Source organism: Athene noctua, chromosome 5 (assembly GCF_965140245.1).
Source record: "Athene noctua chromosome 5, bAthNoc1.hap1.1, whole genome shotgun sequence".
NCBI classification, from domain to species: Eukaryota; Metazoa; Chordata; class Aves; order Strigiformes; family Strigidae; genus Athene; species Athene noctua.
The window spans coordinates 43203244-43224225 of NC_134041.1; the positions used below are offsets into that span (position 1 = coordinate 43203244).

General features: G+C 38.6%; 1 protein-coding gene across 5 annotated transcripts in view; it reads right to left on the reverse strand.

Annotated features, from left to right (window-relative positions):
* Positions 1 to 7870: 7870 nt before the first annotated feature.
* The window catches only part of ADK (adenosine kinase), a 295940-nt gene continuing 282828 nt past the window's right edge, over positions 7871 to 20982 (reverse strand). For all 5 annotated transcript variants that reach the window (XM_074907206.1, XM_074907208.1, XM_074907210.1 and 2 more), the window contains one exon: positions 7871 to 9041. In XM_074907206.1, coding sequence (XP_074763307.1) covers positions 8917 to 9041 — 125 coding nt within the window. In that variant the 3' untranslated portion in view covers positions 7871 to 8916. The remainder of the gene's footprint in view (positions 9042 to 20982) is intronic.

Here is a 20982-nt window from a genome sequence, read left to right on the forward strand (position 1 = left end):
TAATGATCACTCTGCTGACCAGGTGTTCGGCTGAACCTTCTGCATTGTTTTTGCCCGTCAAGAAGAGTGTAGTGGCAGAGCCGCTCAGGACAGGCTGATGCACTCACCTCATATGTACTGTCCAGCCATGGCGTGAAGCAGTGTGGTGGAGTGAGCGAGGGCACATAGTCACAGGGCCTGCATTTCTGTGGGTCAGTGTCACTACCCTTTGAGCTGCAGTGGTGGAGAAGCACCCACAGCTTACACCAAAACCTGTTCAAGCCAGGAGTGGGAGGATGCGTCCCCAGCTGTGCTCCACGGACAAAGCTCAATTACTTTCCATTTGTGTAGAGAATGGGTGCATTTAATCCAGGAACAGTAGCAACCAAGATGTCATTTCACTAAGTAGCAAGATCATCCACCACTTGGGAGTAGCTAGAACTATTTGCAAAATGTTTTCATACTTCAGCAAGGAAGAGGCTGCATATTTCTGACTGTGGAGCAGAAGGCAATCCTATAATAATGCCTCATCTTTACCAATCATTCCAAATTATTCACATGAAAGATCCTGCTTTCTCTCTTGGACTTTAATGAAGCTCCTGTTGAACCAATTATTCACTAGCTATTCATGTATTGTCAGAAAGAAAATCACAGAAGCTTTGTCATTAGGAATAAGATTTGATTGGCAAGGCACATGGCTTTGGGGTGGGTTTTCTTCTTCCCCTTTTTTGCTCTAAAGCCATAGCTTTTAGCTGGCAATTTCCACTGCTATAATCTGATGGAAAGTGATAAAACGCATCAGGCTGCAGTACTCAAATGAGAAAACACTCCAGATTAGTAGGAATATAATTATGTTTTTCATGACATTGATTTTTTATTTTCTAACTGATAAAAGTAAACAACTGAGGGGGGGGGGGAGTGCCGAAAAACAACATTTAGACTTTAGTGAGATAATTAACTCAGCAATTAAACATATTTTGTATTCAGCATTTGTCCTCCATAGCACACAGCATATGTGACGTTTGTCCTTTATTCAAATACTTGCTTCTTGCAATCTTTTTTGTCAGCAGGAGTGGCAGCCGGCAAGAGTCCTGTATGAAGGCCCACTTCTATGGTGCTTTAATTTAAAAGATGAATATTCACAGATATGGTTTGGAAGGGAAGAGGGAGCCAAAAAGAATCATTAAGCTGAGCTAAATGAGCAGAATCGAGAGGCAAGAGACTTGTGCAACAGGCATTTGTGTCTGTTTTCTTTTTGCCAGTAGTGTTTGGAGGGGAAGTAAACCAAGCCCCTCGTGATCCTTGCTGCTCTGCATACTAAACTTCATCAAGATGCAATGTGGGGCTGCAATGCCAAATGCCCTGTGCTCTGATCTGACTCAGTATCACAGCATCAGGGTGGGCTAGTACATGGGCAGGATATATCCAAGGAAAATTAAAGAACCAGAACTGAAGTCAATTAAAGAAAAGCGGCTGGTCCTTTGGTAGGGCTGCTGCTGGTTCAACAGAGTTGATTTGTCCCTACAGCGTGAAACATGGGAAGAGGCATAAGCAACAATGGATCATTAGAAATCTCACTGGCTTTTTTAGCACAGAGTAGTTCTTTTGTCATCAGTTCAGCAGAGAGTGAGTGGGTCCTCAGGGAAGCTGACAGTCTCAGAAGGTATGAACTACGATACAGAAGACATGTCCTCCACATCATTGCCCCATCTTCATCTCTTTTAGAAAAATGAGGCCATTAAGAAAAAGTTACAAGTCTAGGATAAATAAGACATACTACTTGTGGCTTTATAGGCTGGTTCAAGAGGGACAAGCAAACACTGTCAGGCAGAGGTGTGCAGATATGTCATGCAAAGCATGACACAGTACTTTTGCATGTCAACCCAAACTGCAAAGCTGTAGCTGATACTGTGCAAGTTAATACCCAAGCACACTACAGTTTATCTTTTTTCTTTGAGACAACAATATGTGAGTCTTTTTTTCAGGGCAGAACTCTGAGCCTCAGGGAAACTCAAATATCTTCCTACTCTGTGAGACTCCCATGGCCCAATTTAAGCTGCTGCTGCTGCTGCTGCTGCTGGGGGGTAGAAGGGCTAACTTCCGAGCTGGCATAAATTTCTATAGTAAACATACTATGACAAGTCATTCCAAATTAATTTCTTCCTTTCCCCTGCTGAATTTGCCAGGTTATGTGCTAAAATCCTGTTTCTTGCTTTGTCCTGAAACACCGTAGTGCATAATAAACATCAAGCCCCAGGAGGCTGTTTTACTGCTAATTTTAGACAATGAAATGTATCATGTATGTATTCATGATACATACAAATCACCATGTATCTGGAGCACAACCTTCCCCAAATCCAGAGTGTTCATCTTGAGAAATCTGTGGTCCTTTATGGAATGCAAAAGATGCACCGATAAATGCTTTTCACTATGAGACATAAAATGTGTTTGTTATTGTACTGACCTTGGGAGATGGAGAGTGCTTTATCCTTACCCTGCAAGACAGGCACAGCAGCTGGCTATGCTTTAGGACAGGCCAGACTAAAATAGGTTGGTCTGTGTGATACGTTGATAGAAGAACCCTGGAAATTCTGCAAGTTGAGTGCCATTAATTGTCCCACTAATAGGTTATATCCCTGAAAATGAATCCTGAAGTTCGATCAGTGATTTCATTTATAATTCACTGATCCACAGATATGACAACAAGCTAATTTTTGGGGAAACTATTGTGATTGGTAACTGCTTCACCCCTTAAAAAACCCAAACCTACTCTTTATATGAAGGTAACTGGGACAGGAAGTGTGTTTGTGGGGAAATACTTCAGGAGAGAGATAAAATCCTGTGGAAACAAAAGGTTGTGTAGGGAGCACTGCCCAAACAGCAGATGAGCAAAGGGGTTTTGCACTATATCACCATTATTATTATATATTCTAATATAATATATATAATATATATATTCTGATATTCAAATATTATAGTATATAGTGTATATATATTCTAATCAGGAGAGATCAGAAGAATCATCATTAACTTGCAACCCAAATAATTTTAAGAAACTGAGATCAAGGTAACTTAAATGAAAGTTATTTTGCTGATGGTTATATTTTTTGCCGCTTTTGCTCTTTGTTATTTGTTTTCCCTCCTCTTGCCTTTCTGTGAAAAATGCAATACCTATAAAGGGAAAAAGCCAGGGAAGATCAGTCCCTCTCTCTGCTCCCGTTTTAGATGGCTAACAGCCTTAAGAGTAGGTAGGTCCCATCCTACCTCCTCTCTCTGAGTCAGCAGAGATGCCTGCAGAGCATTGCGGGAGTTGTTGCTCAGCTCCCTGCTCCAGCTTGTCCTCTCGAGGCATGCTTTCCAGTGGCTACGCAGGGAGCCTGGAGAGCATGGCCACCTAATCACTTACGTCTGGTACTTACCATTGCATAAGCACAGATGGCAAATATATAGGGCAAGAGGGAATGTGGCTATTCCCAAGGTCCCCAAAAGTAGGTATGTTCAATTTTTAAGTACAGTGAAGTGTTACTTCTAGCATTAATAATAATAATAATAATAATAATAATAAAAAAAAAAAGTAGAAAGAGGTGATTTTCAAGCTAAATCTATTTCTTGACATATTCTCTCATATGTTGTTATTATTTCACAGTAATGCTTCTTTTTAGAGCAATATTCTACATTGATGTTAACATAGACAGGAAGGCCTTCTGAGCACACAGTTTCTCTCACACTCAGTTTAGGAGCTCTTCCATTTTTCTATGCATTTATGCTGCACCACTGACTTCAGATATTTGATCCAGAATAATGATAATGCTTTACTGAATTCCAGTCTTTACTCAATCTTCTTTACAAACATTGCTAGGGAGTAACAGAGCCTCAGGAGACAGAAAGCCCAGCCAAAACTTGCCTGTGAGTACCTGGCAAAACTAGGACTAGAAGACAGATGTACTCAATCCTTCTCTCATTTGAGAAGCCACTCAGGTCGACATGGCTCTGAACTTTGGAGATGCTCTGCCTGCTAAGCTATAGCACATTTATGATTTGCGGGTTTCTAGTCCGACTTGGCTTTATTTTTTAACTTTTCATTTTCCTTTTAGGAAACCAAACTGTTCACTAGGTTTGGCAGCTGACGGCTATTAACTGTCACACTCCAATAACCAAGGGATAGTTAGAACAGCATTAAATATTTGCACTGTGCAGCAAGGCTATACTTCATCTCAGTACACATGAATCCCATGCTTTTTTCACACTGGAAGAAAACCCACCTTATTGCTATTCAAATCTATCTGTCTGTCTCTCTTCCCATACTGTCATTATGTATTCAAGGCCTGACAGTGCCATTGACACAAAAAACCCCTCTCACTTTATGCCAATACCAGTGACACCTGAAAAAAAGACACAAAAGAATTACTGCTTTTAAAAATTTTGTTTATTTGTCCTTCATTTTCTAATAAGGTCACTTATTCCATGTATTTAAAAAAATTTCCCCTGCCCTGAAAGGGTGCATGTTTTCTCTCAGAGGAACGGCTTATAGATAATTCTGTATGAAGAGTGGGTTTTGGTAACTAAGGTTTGTCCATTTTGCATGTCCCTGGTTAAATTGTGAAGCTTTGTTTTGAGCACAGTTTTTTCCCCTCATCATCTTAACTGCCATTTTGAGGCTAATCTTTTAGGAAATATCCTACATAGGCACCCCTTGTGGTCCGCTTTTAAAAAGCAAAATTTATTTTGGCCTCTGCAGGAAGCGTTTAAAGCACATAATGAATAATGTTTGACACAGGAGTCAGTTAGCAGTCATTTTAGATTAACAACACTGCTCAGAAAAAAAACCTTGCAGGGGATTAGACCAAGGGAAAGATGCTTAGGCAATAACCTCTGAGACAGTTGGTTGCTGAACTATTCACAATAGACAAAACTATCGCCGAAGGTCTTAAGTGTGAGAATTATCTCCAGTAAGAGAACAATGAGTTAGTGAGATATAAAACAATAGGCTCATGCTCTAATACAAGCAGTTAGCACCACACATGTTCACTTCTCATTTAATCTGCAAGACTTTCAGACAGTAGCAGTTGGTGCCCAAATTAAGACTTCCCCTCTCCCTTTGATCTTATGTAAAAACTAATGAATTGTATAATCTCCAACACCTCTGAAATCCTGCTGGTTAAAGGGAAACTACCCCTACCTTTCCCATGCCTGTCTCAATTCACTAAATAGGAGCTATATTTAACAGCAGGCCAATCACATGATCGCTGAAAAGGAACAGCACAAGGATCTGTAATCCTAATGCTCTAGAGCTGTGATTGCTATAAATCCTTTGCAGAACGATTTCCTTTAAATCCCAAACATGTCATCACACTTTTAATTAACATTTCTTTACAAAAACTGTGGATAAGACCCTTTAAATTAAAGATTGTTCCCAGACTTGTCATCTTAAAACAGTGTGCATTTCTATTGTCATTTTCATGTAGAATATTTTACTTCACCTTATAAGTAAAGCTTTTTTCCTTTCCTTTCCTTTCCATTCCTTTGCTTTCCCTGCCTTAACCGTCAAACAAGTAGTAACAGCTAGCAATATTTTTTAAGGGTAAACAAATAGCTTTAAGTCAGTTAATGTACAAAAGGGAAAATTCAAATAATCAAAAGACCAGCAATGAGTACAGAGATGTGGCTGATATTGCCCTACTTGAATTCTTATTGCCTTCATCTCTTTTACCATCTAATTGAGCTTACCATTTTCCTTACAGAGAAAGAGATTGAGAGAGGAAAGTGATCTGCTCAAAGTAACAAAGTGGATCATCTGCAGAAACGGAAACACAACCTTTGTTTCCTGATTCCTTTCCTGTTGATCTCAGCAGCACTGATACCTGCTTATGTGGTACTAAAACAAGCCTAAAATGCATAGTGCTGGACACAGGAGATGCAGTCATTTCCAGCAAAAAGGAGGAGTTTTATCTGAGTGAGGGTGATATGCTTTGGCTGGTGGCTAGTAGGAAATGGATTTCTAGTATTTGTTTTTGTAAGTAACCCAGGTAAGAACTCTGGGTTTGAATGATGGCTCAAGCTCAGTGACAGACTCACTTCAGTTATCCCATCTGGGATCTGAGACAGTGGCACATGTCACTGGCAGACAACTCTTTCAGTGACGTTTTTCAGGAAGCCCAGTTTTCTAACACGCCTCTGTGTGGAATAAGCTGGTAGAGGACCAAAGACAGAGGAAAAGTATTTGTGAGAGAGAATATTAAGGATGGCACCGTTATCCATTATATAGATAAAAAACCCCCTTCATCAGTGAGAAGCAGGAAAGAAATACAGATCCTGAAAAGAATCCAGAATGAAATTGTCAGGCAATCTGACAGCACAGATTGAAATTATTTAGCATGATGCAATACGTTTCTAAGTATCTATACATCATCCAAGAATATCCATTGACAGATATTGGAGAAATAATAAATGGCTAAATAGAATGGGTCAGACTCTGATGCCCTTCCATGAATTGGGTAGTAGTTTATTCCTCAGATGCTCCCACTGGCTGCAAATTCTGCTTTGGAGCTGTCACTCAAGAGCCAAATATCAGGAGCTCAAGCTCATCAAGCACGTCAGTGGAAGAGCTCAGAAGGGAACCTCTGCTTTGACTCTCTTGCATCCTGAATTGAAAATGAGGAATAGCCTAGAGAAAGAAAGAATGACCCCCCACTATGGTATGACTACTTTCCTTTACATATCCTCTCTTCCTTTACAGGAGTTACGCTTTCTTGTAGTTTCATTGGTAGGGTGAAAAATGCTTACATATTTATATTTTGTTTTAAATGGGCCATAATTATCCGCCCAGGACATTGATAAAGTTGTTTCAAAAGGAATGGAAAGTGTCATGGATACAGATCAAAGGGAACAGTAAATTTAACCACTAGACCACTGGGGTTTTCCTTATTGACAGCCAAATTCTTGAAGTAAGCATATGTGACCATACATTAAAAAGCAAGGACTGCAACACATCCTTCCTTGGTCTGTCAGCTTTTCTTGATTAAAATATATTGGGTGGATATCTCAAGTTAAAGAATTAAAAATTAACCATGAGATGTAAAAAATAACATTCTTCTGATCAACCCATAAAACCTGAAAACCATGTACTGTACCCTCTTTCAGTTTTGTTTGCAGATCCATTTTCACTCCAATATATTCATTCTTCTTCCTTCCTCCTATGCTAGAACTTGAGAAATGTCAAGTCCAAAGCTCTTTTGAGAGTAGCACTATGAAGAAACCAGGCAAGTCTTATTTGCACAAAGCTGTTCATGAGTAGGTCCACAGATAGACAAGGCCTGTACATGCAGCCTTCTTCAGATAGAGTCTGTGAGCTTGAGTCCTTGGGGAACAGACCATGCTTACAATGCAGTGACCTGTGCTTGTGACGATGGCCCCATGAGGATTTTCAGAAGCGGCTGGTTTGAAGCTCATTGATGTACTTGCAGGGATCCCACCGGGTGATCTCTAAGACGAGAGAGCCTGCTGTCCAATGTATCAGAGTGGATGCTGGGCTAAACAAGCAAATCAGGATCACAGCCTTGATTTCTCCCCATGCTCTTTGCAATACACAAACTGTAATAACAACATTCTAACTCTGTGTATCCCTTGTTCCATTCTATGCAGTAAAGTGCAAAGCTTGCACTAATGAACCCTAGCCACTAATTTTTCATCTCTCCTGTGGTACAAATATCAAATTGATGTTCCTTCCCTTCCTTACTGCTGAGATCACCCTTGAACACCCACCTGGACACTGAAAGTCACCTATAAAATGGTGAGATCTAGTATGGACTGTGGGTTAAGAACCCATTTCTAGTTCCCACTTCAGTATGATACATGGAAGAAAGCTGAACACATACCACTGCAAAGCCAGGAGTTACTGTATGACAATTTTTTATTTATCAGTATCAAATTACATAGCAAAGTAATGAATGCAGTGTCAGATCACCTCTTTGAATACTGTAAATACAAACAAAATCCACCATATTGTTTAATTATCCAAAGTAAATTAAAAGTTTAAAAATGTGCGTTTCAGAGATTCCGTTTGGCATATCCTGTCAATATATCCTGCATAAAGATTTCTGTACCTCATTTTCACTATGTGTACCTTAATTAAATACAGCCTCTAGAAAGCTCACATGGAGGAGATAAGATCTATCTGCATGTTTATGTTCATCATCAACTCACGCATCTGCCCTGAAATCACTGAAAGTACCTCTGCTAGCTCACCTGACAGATGAATGTGACTGTGCATAGAGTGGCCAGACCCTTCTCTCACACAGTGCCAGACCCAAAGCTACTGGCATCAGTGCAAGACGACCGAACGCATGGCATCAGCTTCGGATCAGGTCCTTAAATCACAGGCAAAATAGCTATTCACTTTCATGGAAACTGGGCTGGATCTGACAGCCAGCTCTTATACACTCATATAAGGAAATTCTTGGGACATTTACAACGCTCTTTACACTAGTGTGACTCCACTATACGGAAAGAACAATTCCTGGTTTATAATGTTGAGTGACAAATAAAGTCAGGTCTGTTGATTTCATGTAAGTTGAGCAGGATTTGGCCACAGCTGGATACAAACTAGATAATTTAATAAAGTATTTTAATGGTGTTAATCGGCAGTGTCATTTACATGGGACTTCCTTATAAACTGTGTAAATATAACAATTTTTCCTGATGAATGAGAGAATAAGCTTCACTTAGCGCTGTTTCCAAAGTTAAGATTACTGAGACATTGTAGTGGTATGAAAAGGAAAACACCATAGAAATATCTATTTCGTTTAGAATACAATGAACAGAAGTACAGAAGCGTTGATGCAGGTAATTGGAAAGGTGAGGAAAGGGAAAGAGGAAAAATGTAGGCAGCAATCCCTTGGCAACATGGGGGTTACTCTTGATCCCTCCAATTCACCAGTATCAGTGGAAGTCAGGCTTCTCTGGGAAGGTGCAACCTGAACGCTTGATAATTACGCTGGCTGCGTAATGTCCAGCCCGGATGCACTCGGTCACTGGCCGGTCATAGACGAGCTGTGAGAGAAAGCCTATGGAGCAAAGTGGGAGAGAAAGGAAAGTTGGAAAATGGTTAGATTAGGTTTTTTGTGTGTATCAGTTTGTCACAGGGCAAAGCACTGAAATACTGGCCTAACTGTATATACAGAGGTTAGCCTGGTTAGTTTAAATTTAGTATTGTGCTTGAGTGACCTGCTGCTGTTATTTCTACCTGAAGTCTCCATTTGGTAGCTTCAAGTAAATTAAAGATTACCAAGACTGATCTTTATTAGTGGCCTCAAAATGATTCTATCAGACTTTCTGCTCTCTTGTTTTCCAGAGAGAACCGCTGATTCCTCAAATACCATTTTAAAAACAAAGAAGCAGTTTTCACTGCTGAAGAGAGCTCCTTCTGTTCATACTGGCTATGGCTACGGCCCCACACAACTGTCACGCTGCAAGCTTTCCTCAAAAAAAGAGAAAGGCACATAACAAATAAATGTTATCTATATTCACATTTACAGGTGTTCACAATGAAAAGAAGGTGAGAAATTTTTACATGATGGGGGAAGTTAGATGATATCTGTTGCCCTTGATTATGGGAAATCTAACCTAAGACTTCAGAAACAGTGGGTACCTCTTAGCATGTTCAGATACCTATGTAAACAGCAAACCGTATGGGGAAAGAAGCACCTCTCAGAACTGGGGCACTTGGTTAACTGCTTTAGCTAACAAAGCCCTAGCAGGCATGGCTTAGAAAACCAGAAATCATTGGGAGCTGAGTGTTTTGAAAACCAGAGCACCTCTTGAAATGAATAGAGAGCAGGGAGTCCTGAAAAGGAGATTATTCATAGGTACTTGGAAAAGTTAAGTACAAGTGGCACCAGAAATTTTATCGATTGAATCTTTCATTTATGAAACATTTTGTCTTGGCTGAAACTATTGTGATCGAAAGCATGACGGAACTTATGGCAGAGGTGAAATATGTATTTTAAATTTGGAAGAGGTTTTCAAGATGTGAAAAGTAAACTTAGTGTTTTATAATTTAAACTTTCACTCTGTCATTCTAGAGGTAATATTTTATTCACTTTTATCCTGTTTTTAATATGTTTCAGATGTATCTCTCTTCCTCATCCAATCACAGAAGGAAAGTGAGGCTTGCCCAGGAAAATCAGAATTCTAGCAAGCTGAAACATGTTTTTTTTAAAACTTTCATCCACCATTCCAAGTTCCTGTGTCACATTCTGACAGGCCTTGGGCCTTGACAGTACAAATCTAGTCTTGAAACCCTGTCTCTCATAAGTACTATGTAGCTCATAGGTACCAATTTCTGACATATTACAAATTTTGATTCAAGGATGGTATGTTTTGCTAGCTTGCTTTCAAATACACTTTCTTTGTTCAGCTTGGTTACTACTGGGAACAAAAACTTCACATTATATTGTGATGCTCTTATTTCACATGTGCTCCTTTTCTAAATATTTCCATCAGTGGCACGTTAGAGGATATTTTTAGAAGATGATAACAATATTTTATTCTATTCAATAATGTCTGCTCCTTGAAGATTAAAAATCAGGTCAACCATGAAATATAAGTTTAGATCAATGAAAGATAATATGGGTGACCAACAGACATGAATGGACACGTTTTAATGAATTACCAAGATCTATCTTGGCTTCTTAGTCATGACCGATAGTGAAAGGAAGCCTAGTTGATGTATAGTTTTCTCTAAACTGCACCGAATGGGAGAAGAATTTAAAGCTACTAAATCTATAAATAAAATACTTTTCATTGGAATAGGGAGGCCATAGAAAGTAGGTGTTTTAGTTGACAACTAGGAGAAAAGTCATATGTTTCTGACATCAGTATTCTTCTAGAGAGCTACATACTAGCTGGAATTTCATAGATATTGACTGACACTAGCTGGGAAAAAATGACTGCTTCACCAACAAAAGTTAAGTCCATAAGCACAAGTGGAGAAGACAGGAATTTTCAGTATACATAGATGAGAATCTGAAACACTAAGAAATTGTGCTGTGAGTACTCTCACTGATGGCAGTCAGGGGATGACAGACAACACAACTGTGGCAGGATGGTCCAGCTGTAATAGCTGGGTAACAGCTGAGAAATTCAAACAGCATGCCTGGCAGAAATCAGACCATTTCTGAATAACGAGATGAAAATGGTCTGCTCTCCATTAAATGGAGATTGCATTCTTAAGAGAAACTTTTTTGGATACGTGGAGAATGTCAATCATTAAATTTAAACTGCCTGGGAGGCAGGAGCTTGCCAGTGTGCTTCTGGATGGTTAAAACTTGAGAGCAAGTTGTAACCGTATGTAAAATGAGGCTGTTAAGAGAGTCCATTTCTGACTCAGTAAGTATTGAAGATGCACTGGGCAGGCCTCCAAAGGCAAACATGAGGCTAGGTTTTGTGCAGAGCATGAATTCAGAGAGGGGTTTATACAAGAGAGAACAACTGTCCTCTATGCTTATGATCAAGGCATCAAACATATATGAAGATAAGAAAATCCAAGGAGCAAAGGACCATAAAAAATGAATTATTTTTCAGTACAAACTAGACTGAGACTGTCGTCACCTCCCGAGCTCACTGTAGTTTCAAGCTAGCATGTATCTTTTGTCTTCAGTGAAGCTACTTCATATTTATTCTGATCTAAGTGAAAGCAGAATTAGGTGAAAAAACATCCTGTTCTAATTGGGGATAGAAATGAGAGATCTCTGTGAATTCAGAGTGGTGGAGAAATGACATTAAGTACAGCTGTCATATAAGAGATGTAGAAACTGCAGTGGGGAGTTTGCCCTCAAACCATTCTCGTCTGTTGAGTTTCTCTTAAAAGGTACGTGTTTCATAGAAGAACTAGAAATAGCAATATCTGACACAAATATCACATCGAATGACAATACAAACACACATATCATAAACACAGAACTACATCATATACTAAGACTAGGCAGTTGGCAAAGCAGACCCCGAGGGAACACCAGAAAGCAATGCTGTTTGAGCAGAGAAACAAAGAGCTCTATCAGGTTGGCTGCCTTAGCTGCAGAATGTTCTTTTTAGTTAATGCAGTAAAAAGCAACATGGTCAGAATGTAATTCAGAGTTTGCCTCCTCCAGTGTATAAGGTACTGTGATGCAAACCCCATGAGTCATACTCTCAAGGCATGGATTCAGATCTTCACGTTCCAGCTGAAGAAGTTACTGCCCCATCTGTTTTTCACCATCCTTCTTTGCTGCTTGTATAACCTGATACTCTGTCAAAATGAGCCAGATTAGTTTAAACAGTAAGCTGTTGAATAGTATATCTTTGCTAACCCAGCTGATTTAAACTGAAGTGGGTTAGGGAGTATTCAAACAGTTCTACCAGTGAGCAGGGCAGTGAAGGGAAGATGATAAGCAGTGGAAGGCTGTAATCTCTTTAAGGTACCATGACTGGAAATGCAAAAAGATAAGTGAACATGGCTTCAAACTCCTCCTACAATTTCACAGACAGAAAGGGCAAGATTGAACTCTGATCCTGTATCACAGGCTCTGGATCACAGAACTAGATTATCCCAGAACATACTAAAGTAGCTCAGCAACTATTTTAACTTCTGCCACGGCCTGAACTAGTTCCTAGCTATCACTGGACTGGAGTGCAGAACACAGTAGTATAGTTTGGCTACACCAGACAACCTCACTTCACATATTTTACCAAAACAATGTCAGGCAATACTACCATCTTCTAACTGCAGCCATTCTGCACTAGCATTTCTACACTGCTGAAGCTGTGGATGGTGTTACACACATTGTATAACACTCTCTTCACACTAGGACACAAAGGCAAGAACCAAACTCAAGGCTTTCCCACTTGTCTGCCTCCTGCCCTGACATTCAAAGTATTTATTGTTTCTGGAGTAAGAGAAATGACAGTTGCAGGATGTCTAGTAGGCCACCTTGCTGTAATTAGCCATCTTGGTAAGCTTTCAGAGTAGACCGGGATGCCTTTTGTCCCTCACAGGCATGGACAGTCAAGTAACCACCTTGTACATAGTTATGATAAGAACTTATTTGGAATTCTGTCCAATTCATCCCACTTATTCAGCACCTTCCTAGAAAGCAAAGACAACTTTACTTCAAAAGTTGCTTTAAACCTTGGAGTGGTACAAAATGTATTTGCATTCCCAGATTGATGGAAGTGATTATAACACACCAATAGCTATTTTGGGCCCATAATTATTTCTTTTCTGCTCAGTAAAGCGTCTCTGAAATCACTTTGCTCTGAAAAGTGTGCCTGAAATAATTAAGAGTTAATCTTTATTATCTCCAGCTTCCTTACTACATATGCTCAAAGACAATGTTTATAATTGTTAGGTCTGCAAACAGAATGAGGAACAAAAAAGTCAAGTTGCTTTCTTCCTTTTTGTGCTCACCACCAAATGAAAAGTTCTGAAAGCCAAGTGCCAGAAGTGGTGCTTGAGGCTCAAAATCCAGACTCAAACCAAGGCCCTCACTGAAACCAGCTCAAATCTTTATGGGGATGTCAATATAAGTCTGAAAAGACACAGCAAGACAGTCCACTGACTGACACAAAAGGTGTTCTCTTACTTTTGTTACTTCTAAGAGCTGAGCAGCACTTAAAAATCATTAAAGGAGAACCAAGTTAATTTTCTTGTGGCCATCAAAATAGACATTTCAGAAGCAATTTCATCAAAACCAGTGATGTCTTTGAGAGTTTTGTTTGCGATTATGAGTGGTAATTCTGAACGAATGCCTAGCAATAGTGAAGTTGGATAGGAATGTGGGAGTCCAATAGTGGAGATTTTTAAAACAGTTCTGGTCTGCTTTGGTAATGGTTTAAACAACACTTAAAAACAGCTCATATTGAAGCCAAATGTTTCATTTCAAATTGTACACTTGACAATTAATTTTAATGACTGTTAATTACTAATGCTGGCTGGAAATCCGTTTATAGCCTCCGACACCCAGCTCCCCCACTACTCGTCTTTCTGCAGTTTCTCTCACACTTCCAACCTTTATAAAATGCCCAAGGCAAAATTCATGCATTTTTTTAAATGCAAGAGAAAAAAGCAGAAAAAAAAGCAATTATCAAATGCATTAATTATAAACAATTACAAGCTGACCCTGAGTCAGAGCCCCTCAAAACCTTTCTGCTACGTGATGTTCCCAGACAATCCTCCTCTTCCAGCTGAACCCTGAAGCACCTAGCACTCCATGCTAGCCTGGCCGTTCACCAGCAAAATTGTCCCAGTCACAGAAAGGATCATGAACAGCTGATCTGCCTCCTCTTTTTTGTATTTAAAGTTTCTACAGATTAATTTATGAACTGCCTTTTTAAAAATGGTGTTATTCCACCATGGGGGACAGTTGCAAGCACCTTTTCACACTCTTGTTCGTAAACAGCATTTATCACAGTTGCTCAAACGCTCATCTATTTTTATGTGATCCCACTAGCTTTCCAGGCCAGCAGTGTGGGAAGATGCAGTTTTCAAGAAAGATTATCCTAGCAATTTAAAGACTTGTAGCTGATACGACTGAGGCTTTCTTGGATGTCTTTTAGCGTCGCTGGAGTGGGCTAATGTTGTGGTAGCACAAGTCTGGTCAGTTGTAATCAGGTGGTTAGCAATGCTGGTGCCAAGAGCCAAGCAGCCAACCTAGATTTTGTAAAAGATGTTGGCATCAAATGATTCCACAATATAGTCACTGAACGACCGTACGTCAACATGCTGAGGTTTCTCCTTTTTTAATTTTGTGGCAGATGGTGGATATTACAGCCAAGAACTGTGGTAAGCCAGAGGCCCTGCCCATTGCTATCAAACTGACTGTTGGCTATTCTAAATGGAAACGTTTTTGATTAAGGGTGGGATTTGGCTTCTGTTTTCATGTATTTTGGCACTGTGGTCTGACACATTAGACTTACAGTATATAAGACAAATTAAATGTAAGCATCTTCAAATACATTATACTTCTCAACCTTCACACACCTTAGCACTTTCTCTCTCAAAATAGAGTGTAAAAACTATTCCACACACACACATATATGTTATTAACTACAAATGTATAAGTGTACAAACAAATGTCTTTCCCTCCCTTTTAAAATGAAATGGTTCTGTGCTTCTACAGAACTGCAGTGCCAGGCTAATTACAAGTGAGAGAAAAAAGGTTACCAACCCTTTCAGAAAAACAGTCATTTAAGATGTATATCTAACAAGTGGCAACCTTGAAACCTTACTCTCACTGAAAAGAACATGAGAAAACCCTTCCTGACTATACCACTGGAGGAAAGTTTTAATAAAAACTAATTAAACTACAAAAATCTCAAGTGGTTAACTGATTTTAGGGGCTAAATTTCTGGCAATTCTAATTATCCTCTTGTGGCTTCACTTAGTGTTTCACAACCATGACAGATGACAATGAAAAACTGCAGTTAAATTCATCCTTCCTGACACCATGCTAAGCACTAGCATCTCCCTCTCCAAGTAAAATCAATACCATGTTTGAGTAAACACGTTTACAGCTTTATTAGGATGTCTCGCTTGTTCTGTAACAGCTACTTGAAGCTGTGGTAACAAATCGACTCAACTCAGTTAAACCTAGAGAGCTGAGTAAGAGGCTCATCGATAAGGTTGTTATAAAAATAAACTGCAGGAGATCAGAAAGCTGGAACAAACAGCCCGGTAAATGTCAATATTTTGACTTCCAGAGAATGACAAAACCATGAGATCGCGAGTAAAATGTTTTGAAAGTCTATATTTACTTTATTTATAAAATGGTCACGTGCTAGATGCATTTCACTGTCTATGTACAACCCTCTTACGCAAACTTCTTATTTTCTAATCACCAGCATGAATACTAAACCAAACCTGTTTTCATGAACAGCAGTTAGTATTGGTATTGCTGTCCTTATCTTTCTCGTTTTCTTCATATTTACAGACACGTTTTGAATGCATTGGCTTTCTGTAAGGTGTACGTCTTCCCTAGTCTGAGGTTATACAGTCATTTATGGACGCATGCAAATAATACAACTTTGCATTTACTAGGCAACTACAAATAAATGAGTGTTTTCAGTTAAGCAGCCTTTTCCTGGAATGGAGAGGAGGTGTTGAATACACAAAGCAAAAAAAAGTTCAGACTCTAATGAAACCATTACATGTGGAAAATGTTAATGAAAGATTCCTGCAAAAATGAGACAATAAAAATACCAAAATAAAACTCCACTACATCCCTGCTATTCCATTAGGAATCAGTTACTCAAGGTTGAATAATTTTATTGCACTGCATGTATGATTATCACTGTTTGGACCTACTGAGCCAGCTCACTGTGGCTCATAGAATAAGGTGTCATCACACTTCCCAAGGCCTGTGTAGATGCTTGCGCCCATCAGTGATTCTCTCTAAGGAAAATAAGCAGTCATTTTTTTGATGCCTTTGTGCAAGTAGGAATGGTGGTTGTACCTATAGTGGTTTGGTCCTGAAGGTTGTGCAATGGATGGAGAAAACTTAGATCCTGATTTGAAGCCTTATGAGATTGATGGGAGTTCTCCTATCAGTGGCCTATGCTGGCCTATGCCTTGACAGAGTACTGTCCACCCTCTGAGGGGGAACAGCTCAGAGCTGGAGGAGAGGCTTCAGTATTCTGCACTGTGACACCCTCTACATTTATCATCCTCAGTGGACTCTATTTATAACCTGTTGCATATCACCTCTATTAAACTTGCCAGCATGTCTTATGGTCCAAGAAAAGAATAATTTCAGTCTACAATATGCTCCAAGAAAGATGTGATGGAGGAAACCAGTAATAAAGTTAGAACTTCTGATGGTTTGGTCCTATTTTTAATTTTTAAGTTCACATGATGAACTTTGGGAAATTCCCTTTTGGATCAGAATCTGGTGGCTTTGGACTTGTCTCCAACAGCCAGGATCAGGGGAAAACATTTGATTAAAAGAAAAATCCCTCCAAGCTTACATGGAATATTCAAGGCACTGTATATGCCAAACCAAATACAGGTATTTTCATTAGAAGCATCTTCTCTAACTAACTGAAAAATCTACTTTCCAGGCTGGTATTTCACTTTGTTTTTCCTAAACATATTTCCTAGAAAGTTTCCTAAAAGTATTCTTCAAAAGCTAAAATTCTCCTTAGCCATTTTTGAGGCAGCAGAATGAAATACGCTTTTCTTTTTTTAGTACCTGAGGAAATTTTCTGAGCCTCAAAACAGATCTGTTGTATTGACATTAAATGGTGCAGATTACTACACCTACTGCTTGGGATAAGAGGAAGAGAATTTCACAAATTTCATGTAGAAATAATGAAGTTCTAAGCATAACAAAATGGAATACTATGTACTATTCTCTATTCATTTTTTAACATATATTCAAGTACAAAAGAGGCTATGTGAATGTAACTTCATAGCTGACATTCACATGCATAAAAGCTAGGAGATAGGGAGTTGTGCTTGCAGAGTGACCATCTCTTAGTAAAGTTTTGTTTGCAGGCATACTTCCATGCAATCAAGGCAGCAGCACGCAAAGAGAATCAAAAAGCAACACTCAGTGCAGCTGGAATACGGTAGCTAGACAGCCTACTAATTTCTTGACTTTCGTGGGCTGTAATAGCCTACCCTAGCATTATATTCATAATGTTCCTATTTTAATACAGTGGCATTTAATATCTTTTGCCTCTTTAAATATCTGTTACCGTCCTGGATTGATACTGATCATCAATAACAGTAACATGCCTTTAAGTAGAGTCATGATCAGTGTCAAACCAACTTACAAGCACTGCTACTACCACTGCTTTAAACTGGGATCATGTTTTTTTTCCTTTCATTTCTTTTTTACTGCAAACTTGCCATCTTCCCACTTCAAGTAGGAGCTCATTTCAGTGTGGGGAAAGTGAACAAATTATAGGAGACTTTACCATCCTATTCTATAATAGAGGCAGCTGCAAATGAGTGAGGGTCCTTCTAGCTAATATCACAGCCTGGGAAGTACCTTTATGGCCATTGTGTCAATCTCCATGGCACCACACCAAGTTATATCAGACATGAAATGGATAAAATATTTCAGTGCATTTTTATATTTAATTATGTGTTGTTGTATCTCCTGCAAATATAGCATCAGTTTAATCTGACACATCATTTCTTAGGGGACTATATCCTGTCTTGATTCCCAGGGGAATGTTCTTGATGATCCAATCTGACTAGTGCCTCTGTCTCTACTCAGAATACATTGAAATAACACAAAAATATTACCAACAGTCTGCAAGCAAGGTAATAATAACTCATTAAAGTAATTTCTAACCTTCCACATGAACATTTTCTTTATTATTACATGATTTTCTAACACATGACACATTAACATAAAATGAAACATTATGAGGATAGGTATAGTAGGCATGACAAAGTATTTTAAATGGTGATGATTTGCTTTGAGGCGTTAAGTCAATTTGTAATTGTCCCATAGCTATTACAGCAAAAATTGGAACCTTATAATTGGTTTTGAAATTCTATTTTTAACACAGTAGGTTTGTTTTTTAAAATGTATGCAACGTCTTCGATGTTTATTTCTCCCAAAGCCTGTCCAGAATGTCATTGAATTTATGGTGAGGTAAATGAGGCCTTTTAAAACCCAATTTTGAAAAATATTAATCCTTTTATTGTGAACTGAGTCTTCTTTAACATTGATGGTGTCACTGACAGGAAAAGAGACACAGCGGCTAGAAGGATCAGGTCCTGCTTCAGTCTAATTAGGAACTTCTGAGGGTTTTAAATTCCATACACTGATCCTTTTAAATGGATCTCTCACTTCTACATGTTATTTAAAAAATGACAGCAAATATTCTAATATTTTGCCTTACATTAATTCTATTATGTGTTTTTCTGGATTGCTTTTAAATTGTATAGGTGAAAATGTGAATTACCATATTGACGTGACTGTATTTTGATAAAAAAACCATATGTAATAAAATTAAGATGAACAGTTGGAAACCAAGAGAAGGATAGCAATGAAAACAATTGTGATCCAACAGATTGGTTCACAATTAGATTATACTTGGACAACACTTGTTACCAGTTTTAAGTATAATGCCAGCACAGAAATGATTTTGAATGGAAATTGGTAAAAAGTGAAGTAGGGAATTAAAAAGAAAACAGGAATATTCCATATTTTTCCTGAGTGATATCTATTTTTATGGTTTTGTTTAAGTAGTTGCAATTCAAACTGTGGCAAATTTCTAAATTGTGCCATTACTAATGTTGAAATTACTAGTGACTGGCTACACTATTGATCAGAATAATGATGTGTCTCTAGCTGAGACTGAGAAAAATCAGCCAGGAACATATAATCTGGTAATTTTCTAGTTTGTAGAAGGTCAGTTTCAGAGATAACATGGCCATCTAATAGCCTGGGTTTAGATGTGATGTTTATCTGAGAAAGTTACGAATACCATCAGAACAGATGGGTGGTAAGTCATGAACATGTTGACAAGTTATCCCCTAGCAAGCAAAGATTGATGCCATATCTGCAGCTCAGCTATTATACTCAGGTATGCTGTTTGTAAAACAGGAGTATTAAAGATGGGCAAAATGGGCTGTCAGTCAAAATGCTGATGACATTAAGAAGGTATTTTTATTTCGAAGCTTCATATCTCATCAGCCATGATCTTAGTAACAACAGGATTGCTCACAGGCAATTAGCCACCCATGTTGTATAAATGAAGACTAAGAGAGTGCTGATTTCTGTGTAACATTTATCTTTAAAGAAAAGACAGAACAAAGTAATATTCCCTTTTCTCTTTGCTCATGAAGATGAATTTTGTAGCAAAAATTAGCCATAACAAGTTACATGCACATACACATTTAATTGATATTCACCAAGAAAATACCCCTCACTCCCAGCAGGCAAATAAAATTGCATCTCAGAGCCCTGGTGTTACCACAAGGCAATACTTCACAGCAGTGATATTTTATCCACTATATTTCTTTCTATCAAATGTGATTAAAAAATTATGACAACTTCCCAAGGTATCTTAAAGAAGTATAAAAAACCTTATACAAATTAAAGACCACTGTAAGTGGATTAAGTAGCTTCTGATATCACACTCCTGCTGTTCAGTAAAGAACTGTTCCTAGTTCCTTGAACTCCTATTTCAACAAATCCAGAATGTTTTAGGGGTGGTGAGTACTGGAGAGAGGGCGGCTCTTACAACAGAGAGCTGCCTTAAAACAGAGAGAATATTTCATTTCTCTGCAATGTTTTTAGTGAAAACAGATTCTTCCACAGTCTTAAAGAGCTGTATAAATGCATTAAAGAACTTTCTTTTCAATATAGTCACAAGCTCAATCATAATTTAGTATTCTGACAAAACATTCAAATCACCTGTCTATGCTGAAGGCATTATCAGATCTTTTTGGCATGTTTCGCACTCCTGGTACAGCCATATAGCAACTATCCGTAAGAACTTATTTAATTTTTCATACATGCACATGCATCCGTCCACACAATTCCTTCACATGAAATTCAGAAGAGACTTATTAGACAAAGTCATGAATATAGTCCATCTTTGCCCAGTATCAGATTTATCAGATTTATTGTGAGAAGACAGAATTCGCACTGCATAAACTTAGTTTTTTAATTCAGTCAGCTTCTACTTTTTAGCCACCAACAGTGCCCTCTGAGGATGACTGAGGCTGGCTTTTCAAAGAAACAGGAAATAGTACCTGGGATCCTAATTCCTACAGGATTGGAACTCATAGGACCATAGCACAATTTAGGTTGGAAGGCACCCCTGGAGGTCACTTGCTCCGGTCCCTGGCTTAAAGCAGGGCCAACTCAGATGATTTTTTATTTTAAAGATTCTTGGATTCCTTCCATAAATGATGGATTCTGCAGAACAGCAGCATAAGAATTATGATACTGGATTAAATTATGTTTCCATTTTTATCAATAGTATACTTGTTTAAATTCACTGGCT